Here is a 26700-nt window from a genome sequence, read left to right as displayed (position 1 = left end):
CATAAAAACACTTGAAGGTACACACAAAAATTTACGTGTTTTTACAAAGCGGTAGATTTAAACAAGTTTGAAGTGTGTAGAGTACATATATGAGTTTTAGCGATAATCATTACCTAGTAATAATTACTGTACATTAAATGTATGTTTCATTTTTATACTTTATTCCGATTTGCTAACTGCACATCACGTGTTATTCCTTAATAAATACCGCAGTCCCACTAGGCCACGATCGCACTACGATCTGTGATAAATATGAAAATTTTGATGATCGTAGCACGATCGTGTTGATCGCAGTAAGGTCGTATCATGGTCGTGGTGAGGTCTTCTAGATCGTGAAGAGCGTGACCAACCTTGAACATGTTCAAATCAATCGTGGTGCGGTCGTGCCGAAATAAGGTCGTAGTAGAAGCGTAGTGAGAGCGCACATAGATCGTAGTAAGATCGCAAAGGCCGCTGTACAATCGTAGTGAGAGCGTAGCAAAAGCGTGATTGTATTCAAAGAGACTGCACTACGATCTCACAGCGACGTTATCATGACCTCATTACGACCATCACGTTCTCCCCGCGACCAAACTACGCTTCCAAACGACTGTGTCACGCTGTTCATGGTCATAGTATGGTTCTAGCATGCCCTTACCGTCGTCATCACGCTCTTCTTACTACGTTCACACTATGACCGTCATTGTCATTGTCAAATAAAATATATAAAAAGCAGCCTAGATTTTGTTTGTCTGAATGTTATTATCCATTTGCTGTAACGACTCAATCATGCTTCTCGTTTTTATACAGATTAGGCCCTTGGTTTTCCCGTTTAAATGGTTTTACACTAGTCTAGTATTTTTTTGCGCCCTTTAAAGCGTGCTGTTCGGTGTGAAGGCCGTATCTTGGCCTATAATGGTTTACTTTTATAAATTGTTACTTGGATGGAGAATTGTCGCTTTGGCACTCATACCACATCTTCCTATATCTATTGACAAATATGTGTCCTCTTTACTATCGTTCACTAAAATATCGTCATTTGAGCTTTATGGACCAGCAATAGGTTCAAATTTAGATTGGATTGGTCGGTCCGACATCTCTGCTTGATCAGGATTCTTTACTTTTACTCTCTATGCCTCTACATCAACCCCTACCACCAAATCCTCATGTTGTAGTAGATTTTGGTGGCATGACTGTATTGTTTCTGAGAAATCTACGTATCAATCAGAAATAGAAAGAATGGGACTGTATTGATATGGAACACGATGTTGACGTTATTGCTGAGAACGTAGTAAGATCGCGGTATGAACGTAGTATAATCGTGGTAAGAACGTGCTATAATCGCAGTAAGATCGTATTGCAATCGGATAACTCGTGGTATGGTCGTAGTTACAACATGAAGAGCGTAAAAAGATTTTGATAAGCGTAGTGAGGTCGCAGAATAAGCGCAGTAAGAACGTGGTATAATCTTAGCAGGATCGTTGTATAAACGTAACGAGGAAGTAGAAGCATCGTGAAAGTAACGAAAATTTACATTTTCATACCGCTCATTCCTCGACCTCACCACGATCTAAATTTATTTTAGATCGCGATGAGCGTGGTGTGATCGTGGTCTAGTGGGACTGGGGCGGAAGAAAATGTATCACTCAATAAAACGTAATCATTCATAACACGTTACCCACAATAAAGAGCCCAGGATTAGTTAAATAAAAAATATTCGTGTTTTCATTCTCATAGCTAACAAATGTAATTATAAGTATTGAATTCTTCTTTTTGTAACTTAATAGGGTTGTAAAAGCGTTGACCGTGCGCACATTTTTAGAATGAAGCTCGGAAACAAAATCTACTTCGGTCAACGCTTTTACACACCAATGAAGTAACAAAAAGAAGCATTCAATTCTTAAATGATATGATATACACGAAAAACTTACCTTGGAGGATAGGTATCCAAAAAGTCAATAAATTGTGACGTGTAATTCATGTCATGTATAATTACAGTATCATCATCGTTTAGGTCAATTTCTACACCTTTCATGGAAAACGTTTCCCGAAGGTAACCCTCCAAACTGAAATTATGCTAAAATAAAATTAGAAAAAAGATCACCAAAATTAAATATACCTTTACCTAAATTTTAGTGTTTTTATATGTACCCTGTATTAGTGTCATGCATGAACATATGATACTGACAGTGATGCTTTGATACGAATATGTTTAATTGTAAGATTTGTTTTCATATCGGGTGTGAAGTATTCGGTTTACAAACAAAACTATTTTGTGTATTTCTTCTTTGCATTTTTGTGTTTATTCCCTTAGAAATGCAGCTCGAAAGAAGATACATGCACATGTACGTAGACGAGTTCTTTAAACAGTGTTTCTCTTCATGAGGTCTTTTGTAAACAAAACGCGCGTTTGGCATGTAAAATGGTATTACTGGTATCAATGATGAGTTTATTGAAAAGATAGTACAGTGCTGGAAAAAAGTGATTGTTATCATATGAAGGAAAACCTATTTATCATTGTATGTAAAACTGTACTGCTTTTTGAAATTCATCGGAGTTCGGTATTTTTGTTTCTTTTACTTATTATTTGCTCACTTTTCGAGTGTGTCTTTTTTTTGTGCTAATCACAGTAGATACATGTAACTACCACGAAACGTATAACACTACCGGAAACAAAATCATCAAATACATTGTGTAAATAAAATGTAGGGTATTGCCATCTTAATATGTTATGTCAATATCTGCAATGAGAGACTTGAATTATTTTTTTTTGAAACAGTGATTGAATTTAATAATAGAAAAATTCTATTTATGTAAAACGGCTAAAAATAGATCATAGTTGTCAAATGCAGTTATGGCTTATATCTCAAAAACTAAACCTATATTAGAGCAAATCTGACATGTGGTAAAATTGATCAATTAGTTAGGATGTATCAGCCCGAAATTTTCAGACAAATCGATAAACCCATTGTTTAGTTGCTGTCTCTTAATTGGTAGTTTTAAGGAAAATTTTGCAGTTCTTTGTTATCATCTTGAATATTATTATAGATAGATATAAACTGTAAACAGCAATAATGTTTAGCAAAGTAACATCTACAATTTTGCTAACATTTAAAAATCTTCTCCTCTGAAATATAGGTGAGCGGTTCACGCTCTTGAGAACATCTTGTTAAGGATATCATCTAGCCAGAATGTGTCCTTGTCATGTTATTTTTGATTGGAGAGTCATGGTGAAAGGAGATTAAAGTATTAGTGAATACTTTACTTTTAACGATATTCCAAATTCTTTGTTAAGGTCTCCAACTTTGAAAGGATTGTATCGTTTTTCATAATCCCTTCTGTGCTCTCTAGGCGTCAGAATCTGTAAATAAAGATGTATTGATGACTACAGTATACTGTTAATCTACAAATAGGTGTCTGTTTTCCTTATCATAATGTCCAAATAAATGAGATATGTCTATGATACCCCGGGTGCATCACCAGTCCTGACTTTGTCCACTAACTACGTTCAAGTTCAACGTATAATAAGCTGAATTTTATAGTGTGTCTTTCTATGCTGTGATGTTATACTATTTGCTTTAGAAAGGGAGAAGGTTTTGGTACTATTAAAACGTTTAATGCCGCTGCAAATGTTTGCCCCTGTCTTAAGTCAGGAATCTGATGTACAGTGGTTGTCGTCAGTTCATACGGGTTCCTCGTTTCTCGTTTTTATATAGATGAGACCGTTGGTTTTCCCGTTTGACTGGTATTACACTTGTAACTTTTGGAGCCCTTTATAGCTTACTGTTCGGTGTAAGCAAAGGCTCCGTGTTATATGCCGTACCTTGACCTATAATGGTTTACTTTTATAAATTGTTACTTGGATGGAGAGTTGTCTCATTGGCACTCATACCACATCTTCCTATATCTATTGAACATAAAAGCTGCCTTCTAAGTTCGAGAAACGATTAAAACAAATAATGTAAGACATCAAAAGACATGTTTCACCATGCAGTTTCGAAAATAATACACCTCAGGCACCGAATATTTTTAGTAACCGGCAAAATATACATTTTGATCGAGGACAATGTCTTTCATGATTCTTCTATATACTCTTATTTATATTTATTTACTTACTTATATACAATTTTGAAATCAAAAATGTATAAGTACAACAACAATTTAGATGTAGCATCGTACATATCCCCATTTTCATTAAGGACAAAACAAGCAATGATTTAAGGAAAAAAAATTGTTATGAAATATAATTATTTTCTTCTCCCGGGCGCTTTTTCGGTTCCCCGGGCTCTATATTTTCTTCTCTGGGCGTTTTTTCTTTTCCCCGGGCGCTTTTTCTTCACCCGGGAGCATTTTAGTAGGACCGCAAATAATACTAAAAATTGATCATGACCTGTCTCAAAAAATCAAAATCAAAAGCACTGTCCACTAAGTATTTGAGTGTATTGTATTTTTATTACTTACACTTACTCCGATTGACAATTATAATAAAAGTATGTGTTAGGTTCAAATATCTCACACATTAAGATTAAGAGATGCAAAAGGGGAGTGTAACTTTGTAAATGTGTAAATCTTAAATATTAATGTATACAAATCATTTCAATGGAGTCAAAATCATCGACATCCTCATATGAATAATGCGGCATTCTAAAGGATTATCGGAATAAAGTTTATAATGAAAGTTGACAAAAGGAAACTTAAAATTATAAAAAAATCCTGGGGAAAAAATCGCGAATGATTAAATTGATAAGTCGATCGCAATGTTATTTTAAAAAATGAATTGAATAACACGTGAAAAATTTGCAGTTACAGACCAAGATGAGAAAATTATTTTTGTAACGGAATCTCAAACTTCAAGTAAGATTCTGTACTCGGTTATGAAAAATCAGAACAGCATAACAAATCTACGAGAATAAGGGAGAGGAAAGCACACAAAGAATCAAAGTAAACATATATCATTTGACCAGTAGATTTTTCAATCCACTTGTCCGACTGACCAGTACACAAAAAGTTAAAATTAGAACCCTGCCAATGCCCAATATACTTTTCAATTTAACTAAAACTAAAGTTTGATAATTCTCATTTTCGAATTAAGAACATACACATCTCGTCAAGCATTAGGTGGCACGGTAGTATTTGATTTCCAGAATTTAGGTTGCTTAGGTAAATGTATCTAAACAGTGTGATTGGACAAAAAATACAGTATCAACTGAACATATTTTCCCAAACTGAGTGATGAATCAGGTGTAGAAAAATATGAAATAATTTTACATACAGATGAAAATGAATTTTTGAGATTTTTTTTAAATTTTGCATTCACTGCACCATAAAAGACATAAAAGTACTAGTGGCCGTAGGATTTTAAAAATAGCAAAAAAAGTAAACGGTCATGATACATATTCCAATTCATTTCTAAATGGTAAAATGAAAGTACTTCAGTTAACTGTGAATGTAGAATTTTTTGCAGTGTTAGAAAGTGGTGAAAATTCTAACCAGATGCTTCGCAGGGCGTAGCTTTATACGACCGCAGAGGTTGAACCCTGAACGGTTGGGGCAAGTATGGACACAACATTCAAGCTGGATTCAGCTCTAAATTTGGATTGTGATTAAATAGTTGACACAGCATAGGTTTCTGACACAGAATGAATGTGTTCTAATGAACTTAAAATTTTTGTTTTCTCTTAGAGCAATTCACTATGCTGTTCAATATTAATCCTCTCAAAAAAATGTTTGAAGAGATTTTCTATTTATTTATGAAATTTCAAATGAGAAAAATTGAACCCAATTTTTTAATCATATCCCCCTTTCCCTTATTCCAAAACTAATCTCAATTAAAATATTCTAATGGAGTTTGCAACAATAACTACTCATTTAAATACATCATAAAATATTAAAAGATGTAAAAAAAAACTGCTTGTTATCACTGAATGGTAAAGATTATTTAAATTTATCAGTTGGTAGTAAAAAGTGAATATAAATTGTATATTGTATATAACAAAGATTTAAGTTGATTCTGGACAAAGAAAGATAACTCCAATTAAAAAAAATTCTTGCAATAAGATATTTCTTGCTTACTATTTTGGACAAAGAAAGATAACTCTAATTAAAAAAAAAATTGCTATTTCACAATATTGTGAAATTAGATATTTCTTGCCATTGCACAATACTGTGCAATTGAAAAGACTTGCTATTCCACAATACTTAATATAATAATTTTAGATCCTGATTTGGACCAACTTGAAAACTGGGCCCATAATCAAAAATCTAAGTACATGTTTAGATTCAGCATATCAAAGAGGCCCAAGAATTTAATTTTTGTTAAAATCAAACTTAGTTTAATTTTGGACTCTTTGGACCTTAATGTAGGCCAATTTGAAAACGGGACCAAAAATGAAGAATCTACATACACAGTTAGATTTGGCATAATAAAGAACCCCATTTATTCAATTTTTGATGAAATCAAAAAAGTTTAATTTTGGACCCCGATTTGGGCCAACTTGAAAACTGGGCCAATAATAAAAAATCTAGGTTCATTTTTAGATTCAGCATATCAAAGAACCCCAAGGATTCATTTTTTATTAAAATCAAACTAAGTTTAATTTTGGACCCTTTGGACCCCTTTTTCCTAAACTGTTGGGACCAAAACTCCCAAAATACATACCAACTTTCCTTTTATGGTCATTAACCTTGTGTTTAAATTTCATAGATTTCTATTTGCTTATACTAACGTTATGGTGCCAAAACCAAGAAAAATGCTTATTTGGGTCCCTTTTTGGCCCCTTATTCCTAAACTGTTGGGACCTAAACTCCCAAAATCGTTACCAATCTTCCTTTTGTGGTCATAAACATTATGTTTAAATTTCATTGATTTCTATTTACTTAAACTAAAGTTATTGTGCGAAAACCAAGAATAATGCTTATTTGGGCCCTTTTTTGGCCCCTAATTCCTAAACTGTTGAAACCAAAACTCCCAAAATCAATCCCAACCTTTCTTTTGTGGTCATCAACCTTGTGTCAAAATTTCATAGATTTCTATTAACTTAAACTAAAGTTATAGTGCGAAAACCAAGAAAATGCTTATTTGGGCCCTTTTTGGCCCCTAATTCCTAAAATGTTGTGACCAAAACTCCCAAAATCAATACCAACCTTCCTTTTATGGTCATAAACCTTGTGTTAAAATTTCATAGATTTCTATTCACTTTTACTAAAGTTAGAGTGCGAAAACTAAAAGTATTCGGACGACGACGACGACGACGACGACGACAACGACGACGCAGACGACGACGCCAACGTGATAGCAATATACGACGAATTTTTTTTCAAAATTTGCGGTCGTATAAAAAGGCTATCATTATCCCTTATGGGCCAGGAAATACTACCGTGCCACCATTAATAACGAAGCGTCTAGGTTTGAGCGTTCCGGATGAACATAAAATCCGAGAAAAGGGCTTGTAACGTAAATAACTATTTTCATTTATCTGCAAAGTGTTATCGAAGAAACAAAAAGAACCCTTATCAATCTCATTTTAAGTATCATTGCACCATTTCAAAATAATATAACAATCTTACAAACTACAGTATATTTTACCTTGGAAAGACCTATTTCAAAATCAATCATATCTGATACATCTTGTCGTACGTCATCAGTATGTAAGCCAATCAGATTACAGAATGTAGTGATAACTTTTGTTAGACCTCGTATAACAATGTCATCCTTTCCTTTGGTGTAGTAATCTCTACTCGGAAGGAGTAAACTGGCTTGGTCCATCTATAATATAAATTCATAGAACTGTTGGAAGTTTTTGAAGTGATATCAATAAAGGGTTTTAAAGTAAAAACACACAAAAAGGAAAATAGAACTGAATAAAGAAAGCAAAAAAAGAAACAGAATTTCCCAAAAGCAGAAAAGTGATTAAATGAATGACGAAAAACGGTAAACGACGAGAAAAACATCACATAACAAATTAAACTAAAGACGGAATGATTTCACATGCTCTGACAGGATGACCCATTATCTAGAATAAGACAATAAAACCAGCATGTACAGTGAAAAACAGACTATACGGCTACCGATTTTTTTTGTTTCAAATTGTCTTTAGGAAATGTTTATACAAATTCGGCAATCAAAGGTTAAACACGAAATAGTGCATTAATACACAATTAATTGATATCATTTCATGATTTTTGAATACTTACATAAATGATATTCCTATTGGTTTGTTTATAATCCTGATATACATACATACTAATGAGGGGACTATTATAATATCGCATTAGTCTCCCTAATAGTTCATTTAGGCTATAATCATCAAATGTCAGTCTACCGCCTGTAGAATTTCCAAGAACTGGCCAACCACCGAGTTCTTCCAACACAGGAAATAGAACTGAGATGTCCCGTTTATCTATTAAGTCTGAAAAAAACACAAAAGTATGAGTAGCAATTGACCGCTGTTTTTTTTTTGTCTTATTGCAACCAGAGATATTTTTTACCGATTTTTTACCATGACCAGTCGCAAAACCAAACGAACGTTCTCTAAATACCTAAGGAGGAGAAGACAAGAATTTTGATATGTTTTCATACACAATTGATTTCTATATTCCTACTTGTATTCATGAAACACTGGTATTGCTATTTCTATTTGTATTCATACAAGACAGGTATTGATATTCCTTCCTGTGCTCATCCAAGACTGCTATTGATATTTCTAGCTTTGTTCATACAGGAATGGTATTGATATGTATATCTGTACTCATACAATAATGCTTTTGATTATTCCAACCTGTGTACATACAAGACAGGTATTGATATTCTAACCTGTGTACATACAAGAATGGTATTGCTATTCCTACCTGTATTGATACTTATAGGAGAGAGATATTGATATTCCTATGTGCGCATTAAGGACTGATATTGATATTCTTATCTGTTTTCAGACAGGAATAGTAATAATATTCCTACATGAGTTCATACAAGACAGGTATTGATATTCCTACATGAGTTCATACAAGAATGGTATTGATATCCCTACCTGTATTGATACTTATAGGAGAGAGATAGTGATATTCCTATGTGCGCATTAAGGACTGATATTGATATTCTTATCTGTTTTCAGACAGGAATAGTAATAATATTCCTACCTGTATTCATACAAGACTTGTACAGATTTATTGCCTTGGAAACCGATTCTATATCATCTTCTGTTCTGTTGTTCTCAAGTAATCCTAAAACGAATTGAAAAATAAATTGATTGTTTTGTAATTTTCTTAAAACAACATAGTTCAAGTTTATTTTTCGAAAATTGGATAACCTATTCCAAGATAGAAATAAACCAATGAACAGGTTATATTGATGAAAACAGGTTATATTGATAGTGAGGGTGTGAGTGCTGGTGGAAGTATCATTTATGTCTGGTCAGATCAGATATTTTCGTTCGCCATTTGAAATCGTAATATGCATGTTTTTTTTCAATAGAAATTGTGACGACGTCCTTTAATTACATTCTTAATAGTACGAAAACCCATGAGACGAGGATAAATTCATTTTTTAACCCATGAAACCATGTTTTTATATGTTCATAGTAATGTATAATTCTTTATATTTTAGCACCGTATTAGTCTCTTTCTTTATTTTTGGCACATTTTTCTCAATTATTTTGATATACATTATTTTCAATTTTGTTACCCCCACTCACATCCCCTTTCATATATTTTCTTTTATAAACATTAACCTTTAATAATAATTTGAACTTCATCCCGCAGTATTGTGAAGGTAGCATGGTAAGATTTATCTTCCGGTACAATATTCCTCTCCATCCATTTACCACAGGCAAACTCGTAAAAATTGTCACATGGCTTTACAGAAAAGTCGGCTGCAGTTAGTATCCTCGAAGCTGTAAGTTAAATAATTCATACACAATATTTTTTAGTTTAAATTTAAAAAAACCGGATTCACAATGTAAAATGCCAACAACCGGTTGTAGAAAGAGAATGCAAAGATCCTGTGTGAAATCATTTTTAGTCCACAATCTTCAATGACTTGACAATAGTATCGCAATTGTGAGTGTTTCAGTTTACGTCTGCTTTGCAATTTCAAATTAAAACTTCCCTTCAAAAAGAAAACACGCTTTGTAGTGTCATTATATCATCAATAAATGCGCGGGACCTGTGGAACAAATAAAGGTCTTTTTATCAGAAAATATCCTAAGTAATTTAATTTATAAATGTTTTTTACATACATACAACTTACCCGCTTTTGCGCAGGCAGCAGTGGTACAAATACCTGAAATTATAAATGTATGGATTTGATGTTACACCTTTTTTTTTTTTTTTTTTTGTTGTTTTTTTAAAAGTTTTTTAAGCGCACGGATCCTTCATTTTTCCTGCTATTTTTGTCTATTTATTTATATTCTATCAATTTATTACAGTCCTTTAAATAGCTTGTTATTTTGAAACAGAGTAGCGAACATTCTCAATCAAAAAACGTCATTTTCATTAAATGAAAAAAAGGTCTTAGATTCCGGATATATACATGATTTTTTTAAATGGTCGTTCATCAGTTTTCAATCTATTATATGCTACAAAACACTTTATATGAACCTCATTTCATTTACACGTCTTTTTGTTAACCCATCGTGCATAGAATCGGACTATTTGACATAATATGCCATATTCCTGTTTTTGTATGAGCTATTTCAAGAAAAAAATGGTACTTGGTTTAACCTGGTTTTACGGCTAACCAAAACTCGCGATTATATTACAATGTTAAAAAATGTCGTTAAAGTGTCAGTACTACGTGACAGGAATAATGTTCAAACAAACACAAAATCACCCAGCACAGAGCAACGCATAAATAAATCAATAGTAAACTAGTAACATTTAAATCGCAAAATAACAACAAGCATCTTCCATCAACGACAGAACAGGGTTCTACAAACAAAATACATACACTAATTTCTAAATCTATAAATATATTTTTTTCTAAATGACAAGTTGACAAAGATCAGCATAAATTTACAAAGGACAATATCAGTTGCTGACATGCAAGCTCAATATCCCAACTGACCAACAGATGAAAGGAAATCGACCGTATTCCAACTGTAGGAAGTTAAGTATCATAACATTCTCAATTATATGAGAAGAACATAACCTGTAAAATGCCAATAACCGGTTTTAGAAAGACAATGAAATTAAAGATCCTATGAGTGCAACCATTTTTAGTCCACAATCTTTAATGACATGAAAACAGTACCGCAATTTCAAAACTTCCCTTAAGAAAGAAAACAATTCCCTGAAATTATAAATGTATGGACTTGATGTTACACCTTTTTTTTAAAGGTTTTTAAGCGCACGAATCCTTCATTTTTTTCGGCTTTTTTGTTTATTTATTTGTATACGATTAATTTAAAACAGTCTTTTAAAAAGCTCGTTATTTTGAAACAGAGTAGCTAACATTCTTACAAAACAAACGTCATATTCATCGAATTAAAAATGGTCATAGATTCTGTATATAAGTCATTGTTTTTTAAACGGTCGTTTACCAGTTTACAATCTATACGCTGCAAGAACACATTACTTCATTCCACTCACTTGTCTTTTTGTTAACCCATTGTGCATGTTGGATTGCATGATAAAACACATAGTTATATCAGTAATACCATTATATTGGAAAAACATCACTTCAAAGAGTACATACAATAAAGGTATGATTACTTGTTTCCTTAAAATATTTATAAAAATGCTATGTTGCAGAACTAAACGTCATGCATAGATAATTTTATGTAAGAACGATTTGGATATATACAATGTACATAAAGTAATTTTTTATAAGTGTATAAATAAAACTTTGATACTGTTTAATTCAGAATTTTTTTAAAAGAACGTCTTTGATAAAGTTTTGCAGTGAAATAATTTCAAAATAAATAAATTTATTTATTTAAAAAAAAAAACCTATGCTTACTTGTCGCCTCGTTGTGATCTGCTCTATTTGTTGCAAAGAAAATGACAATTCCTATCAAAACAAATGTAACACACAGCAAAACAGTAAATAAAATACACAGAATCTTCTCGGCTGTAGATCGTTTTACGCATTGATTTTCTTCCATTTCAATCCTGAAAAAAGTAAGAAAAGATAATATGTTCTAGACCTTTTTATACTACAATTCGATGTTACAAACAAATATCATTTTACTGTTCTTTATTCACCCTTTATTTTAGAGCGAAATTTTTGTTATGTATTATTTAAGAAAGAGAGGCGAAATATATCAATCGATATTCAAACGCAATTGTTGAAAACAAACAAACAATGCAATGACAGCCAAAATGCAAAAAAAACTATGATATACTGTGGATTCATTAATATTCGTTGGATACCAATTTTCGTGGATTTCGTGGGTACAGGGGAACCACGAATTTAAATGTTCAACGAAATACTGATTTTCTCAAGAAATGTATGCAGAATTTGCAAGAACAACGAATTTACATATCCACAAATATGCAAGTTTTCATCAATCAACGAAAATTGGTACCCACGAAAATAAATGAATCCACAGTATACCAAATTCTAATTAAAAACCGATCTCTCATCGCATCAGTTTTCTGATACGACGAGCTCCCACTAGTGCGGTGACAGAAGTGTAAAAAGTCGTCTAGATCGCGAGTTTAATCTCCCCAAATAACACACGGCTAAAAATGGTCTTAACTTAAAGACAAATATGTCTTCTTAAGTTTTTGCCCTGTCGTCAGAATTTCGTACGGTCACATTTTTCTAAAAAGTCGTTTTAATGACTAGTAGTATATTGGAGAGTTTCAACCCCCCTTTTTCAAAATGAAAAAATGTGTATGTTCACTTACATTTAACTGAATTAGTTTTTCCTGAAGCTATTTTCATATATCGAAATATTCTATTTAGTATTTCATTTTCTTGTACTCTATAAAATTTGCGAAGTTAAGACTGTTAAAAATTGAGGTATTTTTAATTTCAAATTCAGACACAAACTTTAGTTTCTTCTTCATAGTAGCAATACAAATTATTCCATTATATTTTTAGCAAATAGTATTTCATAAAACTAATCAGTGATAAAAATTTCGGAACCAAAATATGAAAAAAAACTTAAGAAATCAATGGAAAAAGAATGGAATAAAAAACTTCAATTTCAACACGGAACTTAATCACTTGCCTTCCGTCACATTTTGTATATTAGTCAATAATTTGCTCTCAACTGATATATGATATTACTACCTCTTCTCTAGTATATACACATATTTGCACTGGTATATGCTAAATTCTTTGTTTGTATGTGTTTATATTCTCTGTTTTTTTGTTATAAAACATTAAATATACTTTGTAAAGTCTAATTGTAAAATCAAAATAATTGACGGATAGTTTCAGTAAATATTCCGTGATATGTCAAGTATGTTTCAACTTGCTCCATTAAGTCCAAAGAAAAGACAAAAGTTGTTAAATTTTATGCAGTGCTTAATTTGCAAAGAAAAGAAAAAAATGGACTGAAATTTTGAGTCAATTTCCCAGTATAGGAAAGTCGATTTTTGTATCTGTATTGAATACAAGATTAGATGAGGTGAACATCAAACTGTTTCATGCGAAAGCTGTTAATTTACAGAACTCCGTGCAGGCTGTGTATCATTGTTCATGCTTCAAAAGTTACACAAGTAAACATATTTGTCCTCCCTTTTAGTAAGCTTCTAATCTGATATTTAATGACGACATACAATTATCGGACTGTTGTCCCTCAGTTTCGGGTATGTGTACGCGTTCTAGAATGCAGTCGTTCAACTGGAGCGCTTGTATATTTTGTTGCAACAAAACATTTTAGAAAGATAAAAAACTACTCAAGTTTGAATCAGATGAGCGTATTAAGAATGTTTTAACCGTGTCAGATAAAGTTAAAGTTGAAATAGTTTCCCGTCCATCTTTTAAACTTCTTCAGCACTCTGTCATTTTGGTTGCATTACAAATTATTTGCTAAAAACGAAAAAAAAGCAGATATCTCAGATCACGATACTGCTTTTACTAATTTTATTTTGGCAATTGACAACGATGTAATGGTAATTCCTCATGACACCGTTATTAGATAAATATACTACTTAGTAGTAGATCTTTTCTTCCAGCTGATTCTAATTTAAAATATTCTACTTAAAATGCAGTCTTAACTCATTGATTTCAAACAACTTCAACAAGTTCAAGGCAAATATAACAATATTTTGTAGCAAAATAACTATTTGAGATGCCATATCAGCTGTTAGTCGATTGAAAACTGAACACAAAATTTTTATGTCAAATGTAATAGACACAAATAACGGACAGATATGTCATTCCACTGCAAGTATACAATAGAAAAGACAGCTCTACAAACTCTACAGAAGTATACCCAACTTCGGATGAATTGTCTTTTTCTTCTTCAATTCAGTCAATGCCTTCGTCTTTATTGCAATTCATTTTATGGTAACTCGATGAAACTGCATTGCCAAGACTAGTCTCGGGAAATGGCATCACATAAATTGCGTAATTGCTTAAGCAATTGTTGGGTCAACCGTTTGTGTGACCATTTTTTTTTACTCCTTTTCATTTAGGATTGGCTTTACAAATGTACCATGATTTTGGTTCGAAACACCTTGTTGAAATATTGAATGCCAATGGATTTTATGCTTCTTAAAGTGCAGTGCGACACTACATCTAATGTGTTGCCAACCATGAAATTGAGCGAATTCAAGATAGTGTGTATGTCTCATGCATAATGTTTCCCCATCATCTTTGCAGACAAGCATATGGATGTCATCTTAACCCCATTTTAGATCTCTGTTAAATCTTCAAAGTTGGATGAATTGAAAGGGATGGTTTGAAGCTGGTATTTCTTTGGGAACAAATGTCTTCGGACTTCCTACAATACCTTGTCTGTACTTGTAAAGAAAAACTCAAAATAATGTGTTTGCTTTGAGCAGAACCTTTCATGTGCATACCTGTGGCCATGAGTGAAATGTATAGAAATATTAAAAACATGTCTTGTGACGGTTGGTGAAAATGAAGATGGAGATAACGGTTGATTAGGTACAGAGCTTGTTGAACTGAAACACACGGTCCCAGCCCCCGGGTTTGGGGAGTGTTGTCGTGCCCTTAAAAAAGACAAACCCCGCCACATTCTGTTTGTGTCTGTTTCAAGTCACGAGACGGTAATGCAGTGTTTGTCGTATGTTTCTATATACTATATTTTTTTGTTTCCTTTTCATTTTGTACATCAATCAGGTCGAGAGATTTTTCGTTTGTTTTACAATATTCATTTCGTGAATTGAAGACTATGTATAAATTTTACTCATTGTTGAAGCCCGTACTGGACGTATTGGTAATTAATGTCTCATTTGGAGGGTTGCCTCATTTGCAATCATATCACATCTTCTTTTTTTATATGGAATACTTTTGAAGTTTGTGGTACGTTGCAAGGAAAAAAAGGGGGGATATAGGTACAAAACTTATATTGTAATAGATATTAACCAGAGTAAAATACGCAACAACAGATAAAACTATATGGAAGCAGTAAAAATAGTGAGAAAAAAACCCAAAAGCAACGAATAGTCTAGAATAAAACCTGAAGTATCCGCAATTCAATTGCAATTTGAGGTCATATTTGACTGTAGTCTTCTATTGCTTTGATTTGATACCTTACCCAATATGATAGTTTAAAAAATAATTTTAAAGTATTGTCCTGCATGGCACTTGATTTTTACCTGAAATTGAAATTTTTCAAAAGGTTAAGGTGCTCTAAACATTTTATAGGTTGAAAACTTAATTTTTGAAGTTTTGTTTATAAAACGTCGTTTTAGGATTTTTTTGATAAAATAAATCTTAATGATTAAGGTTTATGTATAATAACAAACATTAATAAAGCCAAAACAGTATCGTTTGTATTTATGTAGAGTTTAGAAATAGAAAAAAATGTCAAAATTGAAACCCTCCCAAATTTTCACCGATTTTTACATATGACCTTTGACCTCAATTTAAAAAAAATTGTGACCATACCAAGTCCTGACGACAGGCATATTATTATAGTAAACGATTTCCTCTTTCCAATGATATATTATATAGGTGTGTGTTCGGTGGGGAGATTAAATTAAAAAAAATCTACCTTCAGTCACCGCACTACACGCGACAAATCAGAAAACGGGAGCGATGAGAGATCGGTTTATCATAAGATTTGATATATACCAAAGACAAATAAAAATCTCAAAATTACGACTTAGAAAACTAAAGACAATGGATCACGAACCCCATAAATAAATGGGGTAATATCAGGTGCTCCACATGTGACATCCATCGTAGGTTAATATTACCGAATGGAACATATTTCTAATACCAATTTTTTTTTAGATTTTAGATTATGTGCTATAGACTAGGCTTTCTCCACACATGTCATACAATGTGTATTCGAAATTTATATAATCTTTGTTAATAACATGTCATTGAGTAAAAAGGCATTGAGACAACAAATCAACGACATATGCGTACTAACTTCAGCCAATATGGATCAAATAAAATGTACCGTCACTACTAGGTTGCAAATTTTCAATTTTTGAAGGAATACTATAACTGTTGAATGATTTTTTTGTTCTTCAAAACGACAAAATTATCGGAAAACAAATTAATCGGAAAATAGAATCCCTCCCCCCCCCCCCCCCCCCAAATAAATTTGCACCAATTGTAAACTCAATTTTTACTTCTTGTATTTGCTCTAATTAGACCGCCGGAGTACCAGAAAGTTCACTAAATGAGTATAGATACCAGTGTAACAAATATTTTCCTGACTCAGAGTTCAACGTCGGTACAAAAATGTAATATGAAAAATAAAATTGAGAATGAAATTGGTGATTAATATGTCAAAGAGACAACAAACCAAGTTCATTGGTTCTTTGGTTGCCAACCAAAGAACCAATGGGTCTTAAATGCAGCGAAAACAATCCTGCAACCGGAAGTAGGCCTCAGCTGGTCCCTTAAACAAGGTGTCTATATTACACAAACGATTGAACTTCTAATTCATAATATTATAAACTCTTGGCAGAAATACAGCGCTACGGTAATAATGCCTGCCGAATTAATTTCTGGCACTTTGATATACGTTTAGTAGGTAATCATAAGCAGATATTATATGATGACTTTTACGAGTTTCGTCCCACCTGGCTAATTACCATATTCATAAAAAATGACGTGAAATGAACATCAAAATGATACTAGTAATTATTTTTCTTAATTTATGAGGTATTGTTACGGGTTTATCTTCAGCTGTTAGCAGCATCTAAAAATATTGATATTTCTGCGATAAGATAAATTAATCTCAGATTCTAGAAATATTTATCATAAATTACAATGCTATTTGCTTTTAGAAGTTTTATTTCATACCACAGAAAATAGTTGATTTGTTTGTTTTAGAATATAACTAAATACAATTAACGGTACCAATTTTCCTACACCAGATGCGCATTTCGACAATACATGTCTCTTCAGTGATGCTCGTGGCCAAAATGCTTGAAATCCAAATCTTATATAAAAGATGAAGAGCTATAATCCGAAAGGTCCAAAAAAGTAAAGCCAAATCCGTGAAAGGAATCAGAGCTTTGCACGAGGGAGATACATTCATGAATTTATAATAATTTTTAACATTTTTTAACAGCAAATTTTAATAACACAAAACATCTGTATTTTCATGTCAGTACTGGCTACAAGGCTGTTACTCTAGCGTTTATTTCTAATAGTGTTATATCTTTACTGCGAAATCAGTCTAAACAAGCCGATCTCGTGGTCCATACTCGTATTGACTACAAATATGTATAACTATAAGAAATACGTCAACAAATCAGTCTAAACAAGCCGATCTTGTAGTTCCACGTCTTATTGACTACGAATATGTATAACTATAAGAAATACGTCAACAAATGTAATACATGTAGCACCGTCTCTCAGGTCAAATAAATTTTTATGTTTAAAAGCAGAGACTAGCTGACTATATTTACATTTGACTTGGGTTAAGTTTTTGTACACATGCATCTATTGAATAGTGAAAATTTCCTTATTCATTGTGATCAGTCTCATGGGGGTATGGTGACTGTATGGGGCAATCGGGTATTGTGTCTGCGGTTTTTTTAAAGCTCCAATTTATTCGTGCATGGTCTCATAGGTGATGCCGAATGGCGTATTTCTTAATAGTGCATGCGAATTTACTATAAAGCTCCTTAACTTTTTGATATTCCCAATTATTTCCGTATTGTTTCATAGATTATGGTATATGACGTAATTTGGGAATATGATGTCTACGTATTTGCAATACAGTGACTCTTTTCACGAAAAAAACCTAAGAGAAATACATATTTATTCAATATAACTTAGTAACGATCAATTTTAATCTCAAATACTTTGGAGAAAAACTGGGGAGGCTTTTAATGTTTTTCACTTTTCATTAAATCGTGTAATATGTATTGTGGAAATATAAGTATAATGGAAATTGGTGTCTGTGTCTTTTAAATACAGTCCAACTTGGAAGCTTGGAAGTTGTCTCCAGACGTGATAAACTGCCTAAATAATCTTGACTTGTATCATGTATTTTGGTATATTACGTTCACATGTACTTATGGAATTGTGAATGTGGAAAGTTATAAGTAAACCAAGACTGTAGGTCAAAAACTGAGAACACAATGTAAATGACGCAGAATTCTACATTTGACACGTAATTGTAGCCGACGTCAAAAATGTCAACGATGTGGTATTTACGAGAAAAACAAGCAAGATAACAATTACATCATTTTTACGTAATGTAAAATAGTCATGAAACAGCTGCTGTTGACAAATACCTTAAATTGTATTGTGTTCGTTTGTAAACATGACTGATACAACATATCATTGGAAAAGTTGGGGCTAGAATAAAAACAAAAAGTTCTGGAACATTAATTTTGACACTTTAATTTTTTTAATTTAATTTATCAAATCTCAAATGCATATATAATAGTAACCCTTTGACAATTCAAATGAACAGTAAACATCTACTTTATAATGGTTATTACTGCAGAAAGTTAATACCTAAACGGTTGTGTTGAAATTTATATAATTTCAATACATTTCTTTCAAATTTTGTATTCTATGTATGAAGTAATTTATAACAAATATGTTGGCGGGAGACAGGAGATGTTTTTTGGATTGACTATTATACTCTCTCGTCTGTTGCAATAATACCTGCCAATTTTTCAAAATGCCCATGAAGGGTTTTGCGTTCAAGATGGCTGTCATAGTCCTAAAAATCCTTAAAGGGGGCCTTCAAATACATTTTAATGTTGTTTTCTTGGCTTTTTCATACTTTTATAAGCCTAAAGTCATTGTAAAATTAATTGGTTTGCTTAAATTTTTGACAAAATTGCTCTTTCAAAATTTGAATTTGGAAGCCCCATCGTGAAAATCCCCCGCAAATAGTGACAGTTGGCAGGTAAGGTTGCTACGCATGCTTATTTTCCCGCGGTTTCCAGTTTTGAACACAATTGTCTCTTGCATTTTAATTTGTGTCATAAAATCCCAACTTGAATCCCGTCTTATGCATGGTTCATTTCGTTTCTGCACTATAAGAGCAGAATATTCATTTTAAAATTCCTCCTTCCCTCATGAAAATAGAATAGTCATCTACAATGTAACTGTTATATAAACTGATTCCATACACACTTAACCAAAAAATTATCATTAATGCTGTATTGTTTGTGAAAGATAAAAAAATAAGAAGAAAACTCAATATCTAGAAAAGCAAACGCAAAGAAGAGTAGTTTTTGTTATAAATCCCATCAAACGAAGGAGTGGGATTTTGGTACTCGGAACGTAAAGATCTTTCAATATAAAAATTAGAAAGTGTGGTATGATTGGCAATGATACAACTATCCATCAAATTTCACAAATGGATGTAAGCAATGATCAAAGGTATGCATTTTAACGTTAATGAAGCATATACAATATTCAAAAGTTATCAAATTATCCTCGCTTTGAATTTTCAGAACAATTACTTTTGTCACTTTAACTGATTTAAAAGATTTATTTTTTTATTGCTTTTACATTTTTGTGTTATTATGTGCAATTTTAATTGACCGATTTGCCGCTTTTTCTTGGTGAAAATCTAATCATATGCTTTAATCAACTTAATCATACGTTGTACATGAAAGATGAAAATTATAAATAGAATTTTAAAGATACCCTCATTTTTTTGTAGCTGCAAATTTTGTATCGTATAAATGTATCTTCACCATAATTTCTTGTTCATTTATAAATATAATAGTAAATGAAATACTTCGCTGAGTGCAGCCTGATAGGACCGTAGAGGTTGACCCTAGACAGTTGGTCGGGGCAAGTTTGGACACAATATTCAAGCTTGATACTGTCTAAATTTGAATTGTGATTACATTTTTGACATTATATAGGTTTCTGACCTACAAAAACTGATGGGCAAATATCTTAAAAATCTATTGCGTAAATCTGTACAATTGAAGATTTCTTCTCGAAACTTTTAAAAAAATAAACAATTTAAAAAATTTTGAAGAAAGAAAATATGAACCCCCCCTCCCTTGAAGAAATAACCCAATACTCAATCGCAGCCTTCCATTTGTGATATGGAACCGTAAAGTACAATTTTAGACAAAAGTAATTGTCTGGAAACAAAAAAATAAATGCTTGTCCCTTTTTTGTCCCTAATTCCTGTATGTCAGGGACAATTATCCCCAACTTAAGTCCCAGCCTCCATTTTATGATATTGAACCTTGTGGTACTATTTTAGAGATATCCAGACACTAACACACAAGTGATTGTCATGAAACTACAAAAAAAGATGTTTGGAAAAGTTTTGAACCCTTTATACTATAAGCTGTTGGTACCATAATCCCCAAAATCAATCCCAACTCTTCATTTGTGGTATTGAACCTTCTTGTAAAATTTCATTGAGATCCATCAACTTAAACTAAAGTTATTGTACGGAAAGCAAATGTGTGTCCGGACGCAGACGACGACGACGACAACATCATAGTATTACTGTATACGAATCCAAGAAGTTTTTCGTTTAAAAATGCCAAAACCCAATAATTGATTGGAGTATAGATTTTGAACAACCACTGGAAATCATCAGTCCGGCAATAAAAGCCAAAGTTGAATAGGGTATTTGTTTGATAAAACGAAATGTATAGATATGCAGCCAATGTTTGTTTAACGTAAAACGAAATCCGTAGCCTCGGGAAGGGTGAGCGCAATACTCTCTGTTCGTCTCAAAACCATTTCAACAACTCTTTAAAGTGTCCACGGTGGTTTATTTTGCAATGCCAATTTATGTTCTAATACAAAAAAAATGATTATCCCATTTCAAATAAGTCAGTCAAAAGCAGTTTGAAATAAACACTTACTAGAACCTATTGCATTACTTGTTAATATGATCATGAAAATACATGAAATATTTACCACTGAATATTGAGAAAACAGCAACCATTTGATATTCCATCTATTCATCGTGAACACAAAGTGCACTTTTCATAGAAAGATCAATTAAACTCAATATACAGATGTATGCAGATCCAACCATTTGTCAAAAGGGGGGGGGGGGGGTCTAAACCCAAGAGAAAAAAGGGGGGCAACTATATGTCCCCAATCAAATGAATTGATCGTCCAAAAATGAGGGGGTAACAATCCCCGGAACCCTCTCTCTTGATCCGCCACTGATGTTTCTGGAGTGTGGCTTCGTCCATTCATCTTGTTTGAGTGTGTGTGTATGTTCGTGTGTTCATTTGTTTTCAATTTTAACCGACAGCAAAATATTTTATTTGATAATCAAGAGGAATAAGAATATATGATATGATTTTTTTCCTCCAATATTCAAATGAAACACACCATAGATTTAAATCTCCCTTCTGAAACAATTATATTTGTTCAAGACATTTGGAATCAAAAATATTATCTTTAGATAAAAGTACCCCATGCAGAAAAAAGATGAATGCCAGTGCCTTATTGATAAATTTGAGCCGTCAAAACTAAATTACTCCTTGTGACGGCTGACGTGTTTCTTGAATTAATTATTTTAGACAACTTTAAACTCTCATTTGTAAGTTGTTACTATTTTGAATAGTAAATGATGTTTTTATAATTGGAAAGTACAAATATTAATCTATTTGTTACATAACTTATTGTATTTTTAGAAACGTTTTCTTCGTTTACCCATTTATCATATTTTATTACTTCTTTTTTTTTAAGAAACATCTATTTGCTGTTGTACAGGAGGTCTCTTTGACTTTTCAGTTGTTGAGTTTAATGATTATGACTTTTGTGTTTAAAGTAACAATTTGACAGCACATTAATGATATGTTTTGTACTCGTTTCAAAGTTTTGGGTAACCGTACGTTTCACCAAAATTTCACTTACTCGAGCAATTGCACAATAATTGCAACATCTTGTACAAGGAATGCTTACCGTTCCTGCAAGTACAGCAAGTTTTGGGTGAAGTTCGTTTTTAGCACGCAGCCTTGATATATAAAAAAGAGACGTGGAATGCTTGCCAATGAGACAACTGACCTCAAGAGACCAAATGACACAGAAGTTAACAACTATGTCACCGTATGGCCTTAAACAATGAGCAAAGCCTATACCGCATAGTCAGCTATTAAAGGCCCCGACATGACAACGTATAAAACAATTAAAACGAGAACGGCCTAATGTATGAAAAAAAACCCAACGAAAAACAAATGTGTAACACAGAAACAAACGACAACCACTGAATTAAAGGCTCCCGACTTTGGACAGGCACATGGTAACTTATCGATCCTTTAAATTAACTGATTCTAAATTGTTACAAATTGGACACTGTAATGCGATCATTGAGTATTGTTTTTATAGATATAAATAATTAAATATTGATTTTGTTATCATGCAGTAAATTAAAGCAAACTAAACACTGATATGATAAAAAAAACAAATACTACAAATACAAGTGGATGTCAGAGGTCTTGTACTTTTACATCCCAACATCAAAAAGACACTAAGTACAGATCTGAGAGTACTCGCAGATACTGATAACTAATACAAAAATCATGTATCTAAGACTAAATTATCATTCAATCACATTCAATTGAGTTTGCGTGTAATGCCGTAATAGTTGTATTTCCTTTCGTCAGATTTTATGTTTTGGCCATAATGATGTCTGTTTTTATTGAGCTTATGATTCTCGATCGCCCAATTTTTTCAATTTTCTAGCAGAATTTAAGTGTTCATATATTTTGTAACGGATTAAACATGTATCAACGATTTAACCATAAAAAAACAAAAAGTTAAATGAAAGACTTGTATTTTGATTTAAATTCTTGGAAGACATATAGTTTCACTTATTTTACATGCTTTAGTTAAAGCGACCGTGAAAGACAATCGTGTGTAGTCAAGGTTGTTTAAAACCGCTCCCATTTTTAAATTAGTTTAATAAAGAATCCAGGCATGTTTTTATATAGATTAGACCGTTGGTTTTCCCGTTCGAATGGTTTTACACTAGTAATTGTTGGGGCCCTTTATAACTTGTTGTTTGTTGTGAGCCAAGACTTCATGTTGAAGGCCGTACATTGACCTATAATCATGGTTTACTTTTATAACTTGTTACTTGAATTGAGTGTTGTCTCATTGGCACTCATACCACATCTTCCTATATCTATATATAATAAATTTCAAAATAATTGACCATGATTCATAAATGAAAAAACTGTAGGTGTGACATTTAGAACCTCGTACTCTTAGTTTGAAATCAGTAAACGAAAGCCAATGTCAAATCAACTTGAAAAGGACACCATTTGAAAGTATGGTCTTGAGGAAACGATTGTAGTCCATCGGAAGGGGACGATAAATGACTGACATGTGCTAAAAGAGAGCCACACCTCTTGCACGTAAACGACATCCTTTAGATTTCGAAAAAGAGCATGCTAATGCCGCTACTACTTAGTCAGCACTCGCACCCGCAAAGTTGGAACTAAAAACGGTAAAAGAAATATTTAAAAAAAAAAACCCACATTGATGAATATTAATCTCCATCACAGCAATGGCTAATATTACCTGTTACGTCCTTCCCGGATTGACATTATTGTGGGGTTATTAGTGAGGCATCATGATACTTTTAAAAACAAAAATATCGTTTTCATTAGACATTTGCGTCTTTCATATATTATACTTGAAATTAATCAGTAAAAAATTAACTTTTTCCAGTCTGAAAACGCCAGACATACTCAGTTCCCATTTTGAAATTTCTTACTTTTAAAAACATGTTATTTCGTAGTTCCAATTGCAAGTATCTGGTTGAAGATAAAATGATTAATCACCGCAAACACAAAGACCGCACCTGAGATCACCCCTAGTTTTGTGTAGGGTTTGTGTTGCTTATTCAGTAGTTTTCTATGTTGTTGTGTCATATGTACTGTACTTGTATGTCTGTTTGTCTTTTTCATCTTTAGCCATGGCGTTGTCAGTTTATTTTCGATTTATGAGTTTGACTGTCGCTCTGAAATTTTTCGTCCCACTTTTATGAAATTTTGATTTGTTTGAAATTTTGAAGTTTTCTTCAACAAACAGGATTTTTTAGATTGTAATTTGTATGGAGAGTTGTTTCATTGGCACTTACAACACATCTTCCTATATCTATAAACTTTACCTTTTTATCTTTATGAAAAATTGTCCAAGCAAACTTGTAAGAAAAAAAAAAACTGACAATGCCATGGCAAAAACGAAAAACTACCAAATTGGAAAAAGTAAATGTGCACCTAACACAATAATTATATAGAAAAATTAATACTGAGCAACACCAACCGCACACCAAATAGAGGGTGAGAAGATCAAAGTCGTATGCTTGTTCTTTTTTAGTCCATTACTAGACTAAGTATGATTTTTTTCTACGACTTGTTTGCATTTACTCATATAGATGTAACTGCATAATACAATATGCATATACACATGATGAAAAATAATATAAGAAATATTAATGTTTCCATCATATGGGCCCCTTTAATTTGAATTACATTGTACTATATATTGGATTTGAAATCTCCTTTGAAAGTAAACCAATATTAACTTAATATAAGCATTCGAAAATTATTTAAGCAAAATTACTAAACACAACCTTGTGTGTTGCTCGTGCATTTAGTGTTTAATAAATCAAAATAATTAAAAATGTACAAAACTTTCACATATTTTTAGTTAAAATGCATAATTTATCTTCTTATTTCATCTTGGTGTTGAATACAAATTAAAACGTTAAAACAATGTCCTACCTGCGTACTACAATATGATCCGCTTTATTTTAAATCGTCCTAAACATTTCTAATTACTTACAAATAGTAAACAGATTGCAACGGTATCTTCGTGATACAGTTTCTGATAATTTTTATCAGTTGTGCTTGTTATGTTAAGTTTGACACCTTTTCTCGCGTTCTTTAGTATGCATGGTGCTTCATTAATTACTCTTACAGCTCGTTTGGATCGCTTATCATTTCTATTACCACATTGCTTAGTGTCAATTGAATGATTTATTTGATAGTAACTGAGTTGTTGATTGTATGGTATGTTTGTATGTTATGAAATAGAAAGAGCTATAAGTAGTCAACAAAACAATTGAAATTCAACCTCAAATTAAAAACATGTACGTATTAAGTAAAATCACAAAAATACCGAACTCAGAGGAAAATCCAATTGGAAAGGCCATAATCCCATAGTAAAATCAAACGACAAAATATAACATCACAAACGAATGGACAAGAACTGTCATATTCCTGAATTGGCACAGTCATTTTCGACGCCAGTAAACCCCATACGTCACATATCCCCGTCGTTCAATGTCTATACAAACAATTTTAAAACCTCACACGGGCAACGCAATATATTCATGGTATATTTTGTTTATTTGTTTGAAATGTTTTCTCGATATTCGACAATAATAATTTCTAGAAGAGCAACTGTCATTTAGTTTTACACAACATACACTGATTGATTAACGTTCATGTTGTCCTGTAGGTAATTCAATTTCAACGGCATTTTAAGACTGCGCTTACTTGTTTCGTTCTCTATATACAATAATTCAATATATCCTAATATAGGATAGATTGCTTTAACTCTGTTAAGCTGTCGTTTCAGTTATTCAAGATACCTTTCTTTATACAGTTTCTTTATAATGTAGGTTTGCAACTTTCTGAAAATCAAACTACGCGCTTCTCGAAAAAGGGTCATGTGGCCTAGCAGAACAATATCGTCTGTGACGTCAATATATCGCATGCATTGGCGTTCAGAGATTTTTAAAAGAAAAAAAGGCAGACATTTTTCGTCAGAGTAAATTCTGAGTTTTGTATTAATATATTTCTATGTAATGTAAGAAAAACCAACCCTCCCACCTCTTGATTTCAAAACGTGTATTTTGGCGATATACTGCTGCTGTTTTGATTTATTTTTCAGGTTTTATGAACATATTTTATTTCCTTCTATGATGATTCGTCATGGCTCGTCAAGTGTAGAAATTCCAAGATGACTCAAGATGAGATTTTATTCGCTATATTCCGTTCAAATTTTGATCGTGATTCTATAATTGAACTTTGTACACCTAAACAATGTCTTGAACGTACAACGTCAAATAACGTCTAACTATTTACTAGTTACATCGCCTTGATGGTCTTGTGGCAGCATGCTCGCTTGTAGTCTGGATG

General features: G+C 32.5%; 1 protein-coding gene across 2 annotated transcripts in view; it reads right to left on the bottom strand.

Moving 5' to 3' along the window:
- The window catches only part of LOC134692041 (neprilysin-4-like), a 43502-nt gene extending 17935 nt beyond the window's left edge, over positions 1-25567 (bottom strand). Inside the window, exons 1-9 of one of the 2 annotated variants that reach the window (XM_063552396.1) lie at positions 25279-25567; positions 11933-12084; positions 10223-10255; positions 9705-9866; positions 9115-9198; positions 8173-8387; positions 7565-7744; positions 3245-3340; positions 1911-2056 (exon numbers count right to left, since the gene is read on the bottom strand). In XM_063552396.1, the coding sequence (XP_063408466.1) occupies positions 1911-2056; positions 3245-3340; positions 7565-7744; positions 8173-8387; positions 9115-9198; positions 9705-9866; positions 10223-10255; positions 11933-12077 (1061 nt within the window). In that variant the 5' untranslated portion in view covers positions 12078-12084; positions 25279-25567. The remainder of the gene's footprint in view (positions 1-1910; positions 2057-3244; positions 3341-7564; positions 7745-8172; positions 8388-9114; positions 9199-9704; positions 9867-10222; positions 10256-11932; positions 12085-25278) is intronic. The other variant, XM_063552397.1, reaches the window with a different exon arrangement.
- Positions 25568-26700: the final 1133 nt, after the last annotated feature.

This window comes from Mytilus trossulus, chromosome 12 (genome assembly GCF_036588685.1).
Source record: "Mytilus trossulus isolate FHL-02 chromosome 12, PNRI_Mtr1.1.1.hap1, whole genome shotgun sequence".
In the NCBI taxonomy this organism is placed as follows: Eukaryota; Metazoa; Mollusca; class Bivalvia; order Mytilida; family Mytilidae; genus Mytilus; species Mytilus trossulus.
Note: the sequence above shows the minus strand (reverse complement) of the source record. Positions and strands in the feature narration are given on the sequence as shown.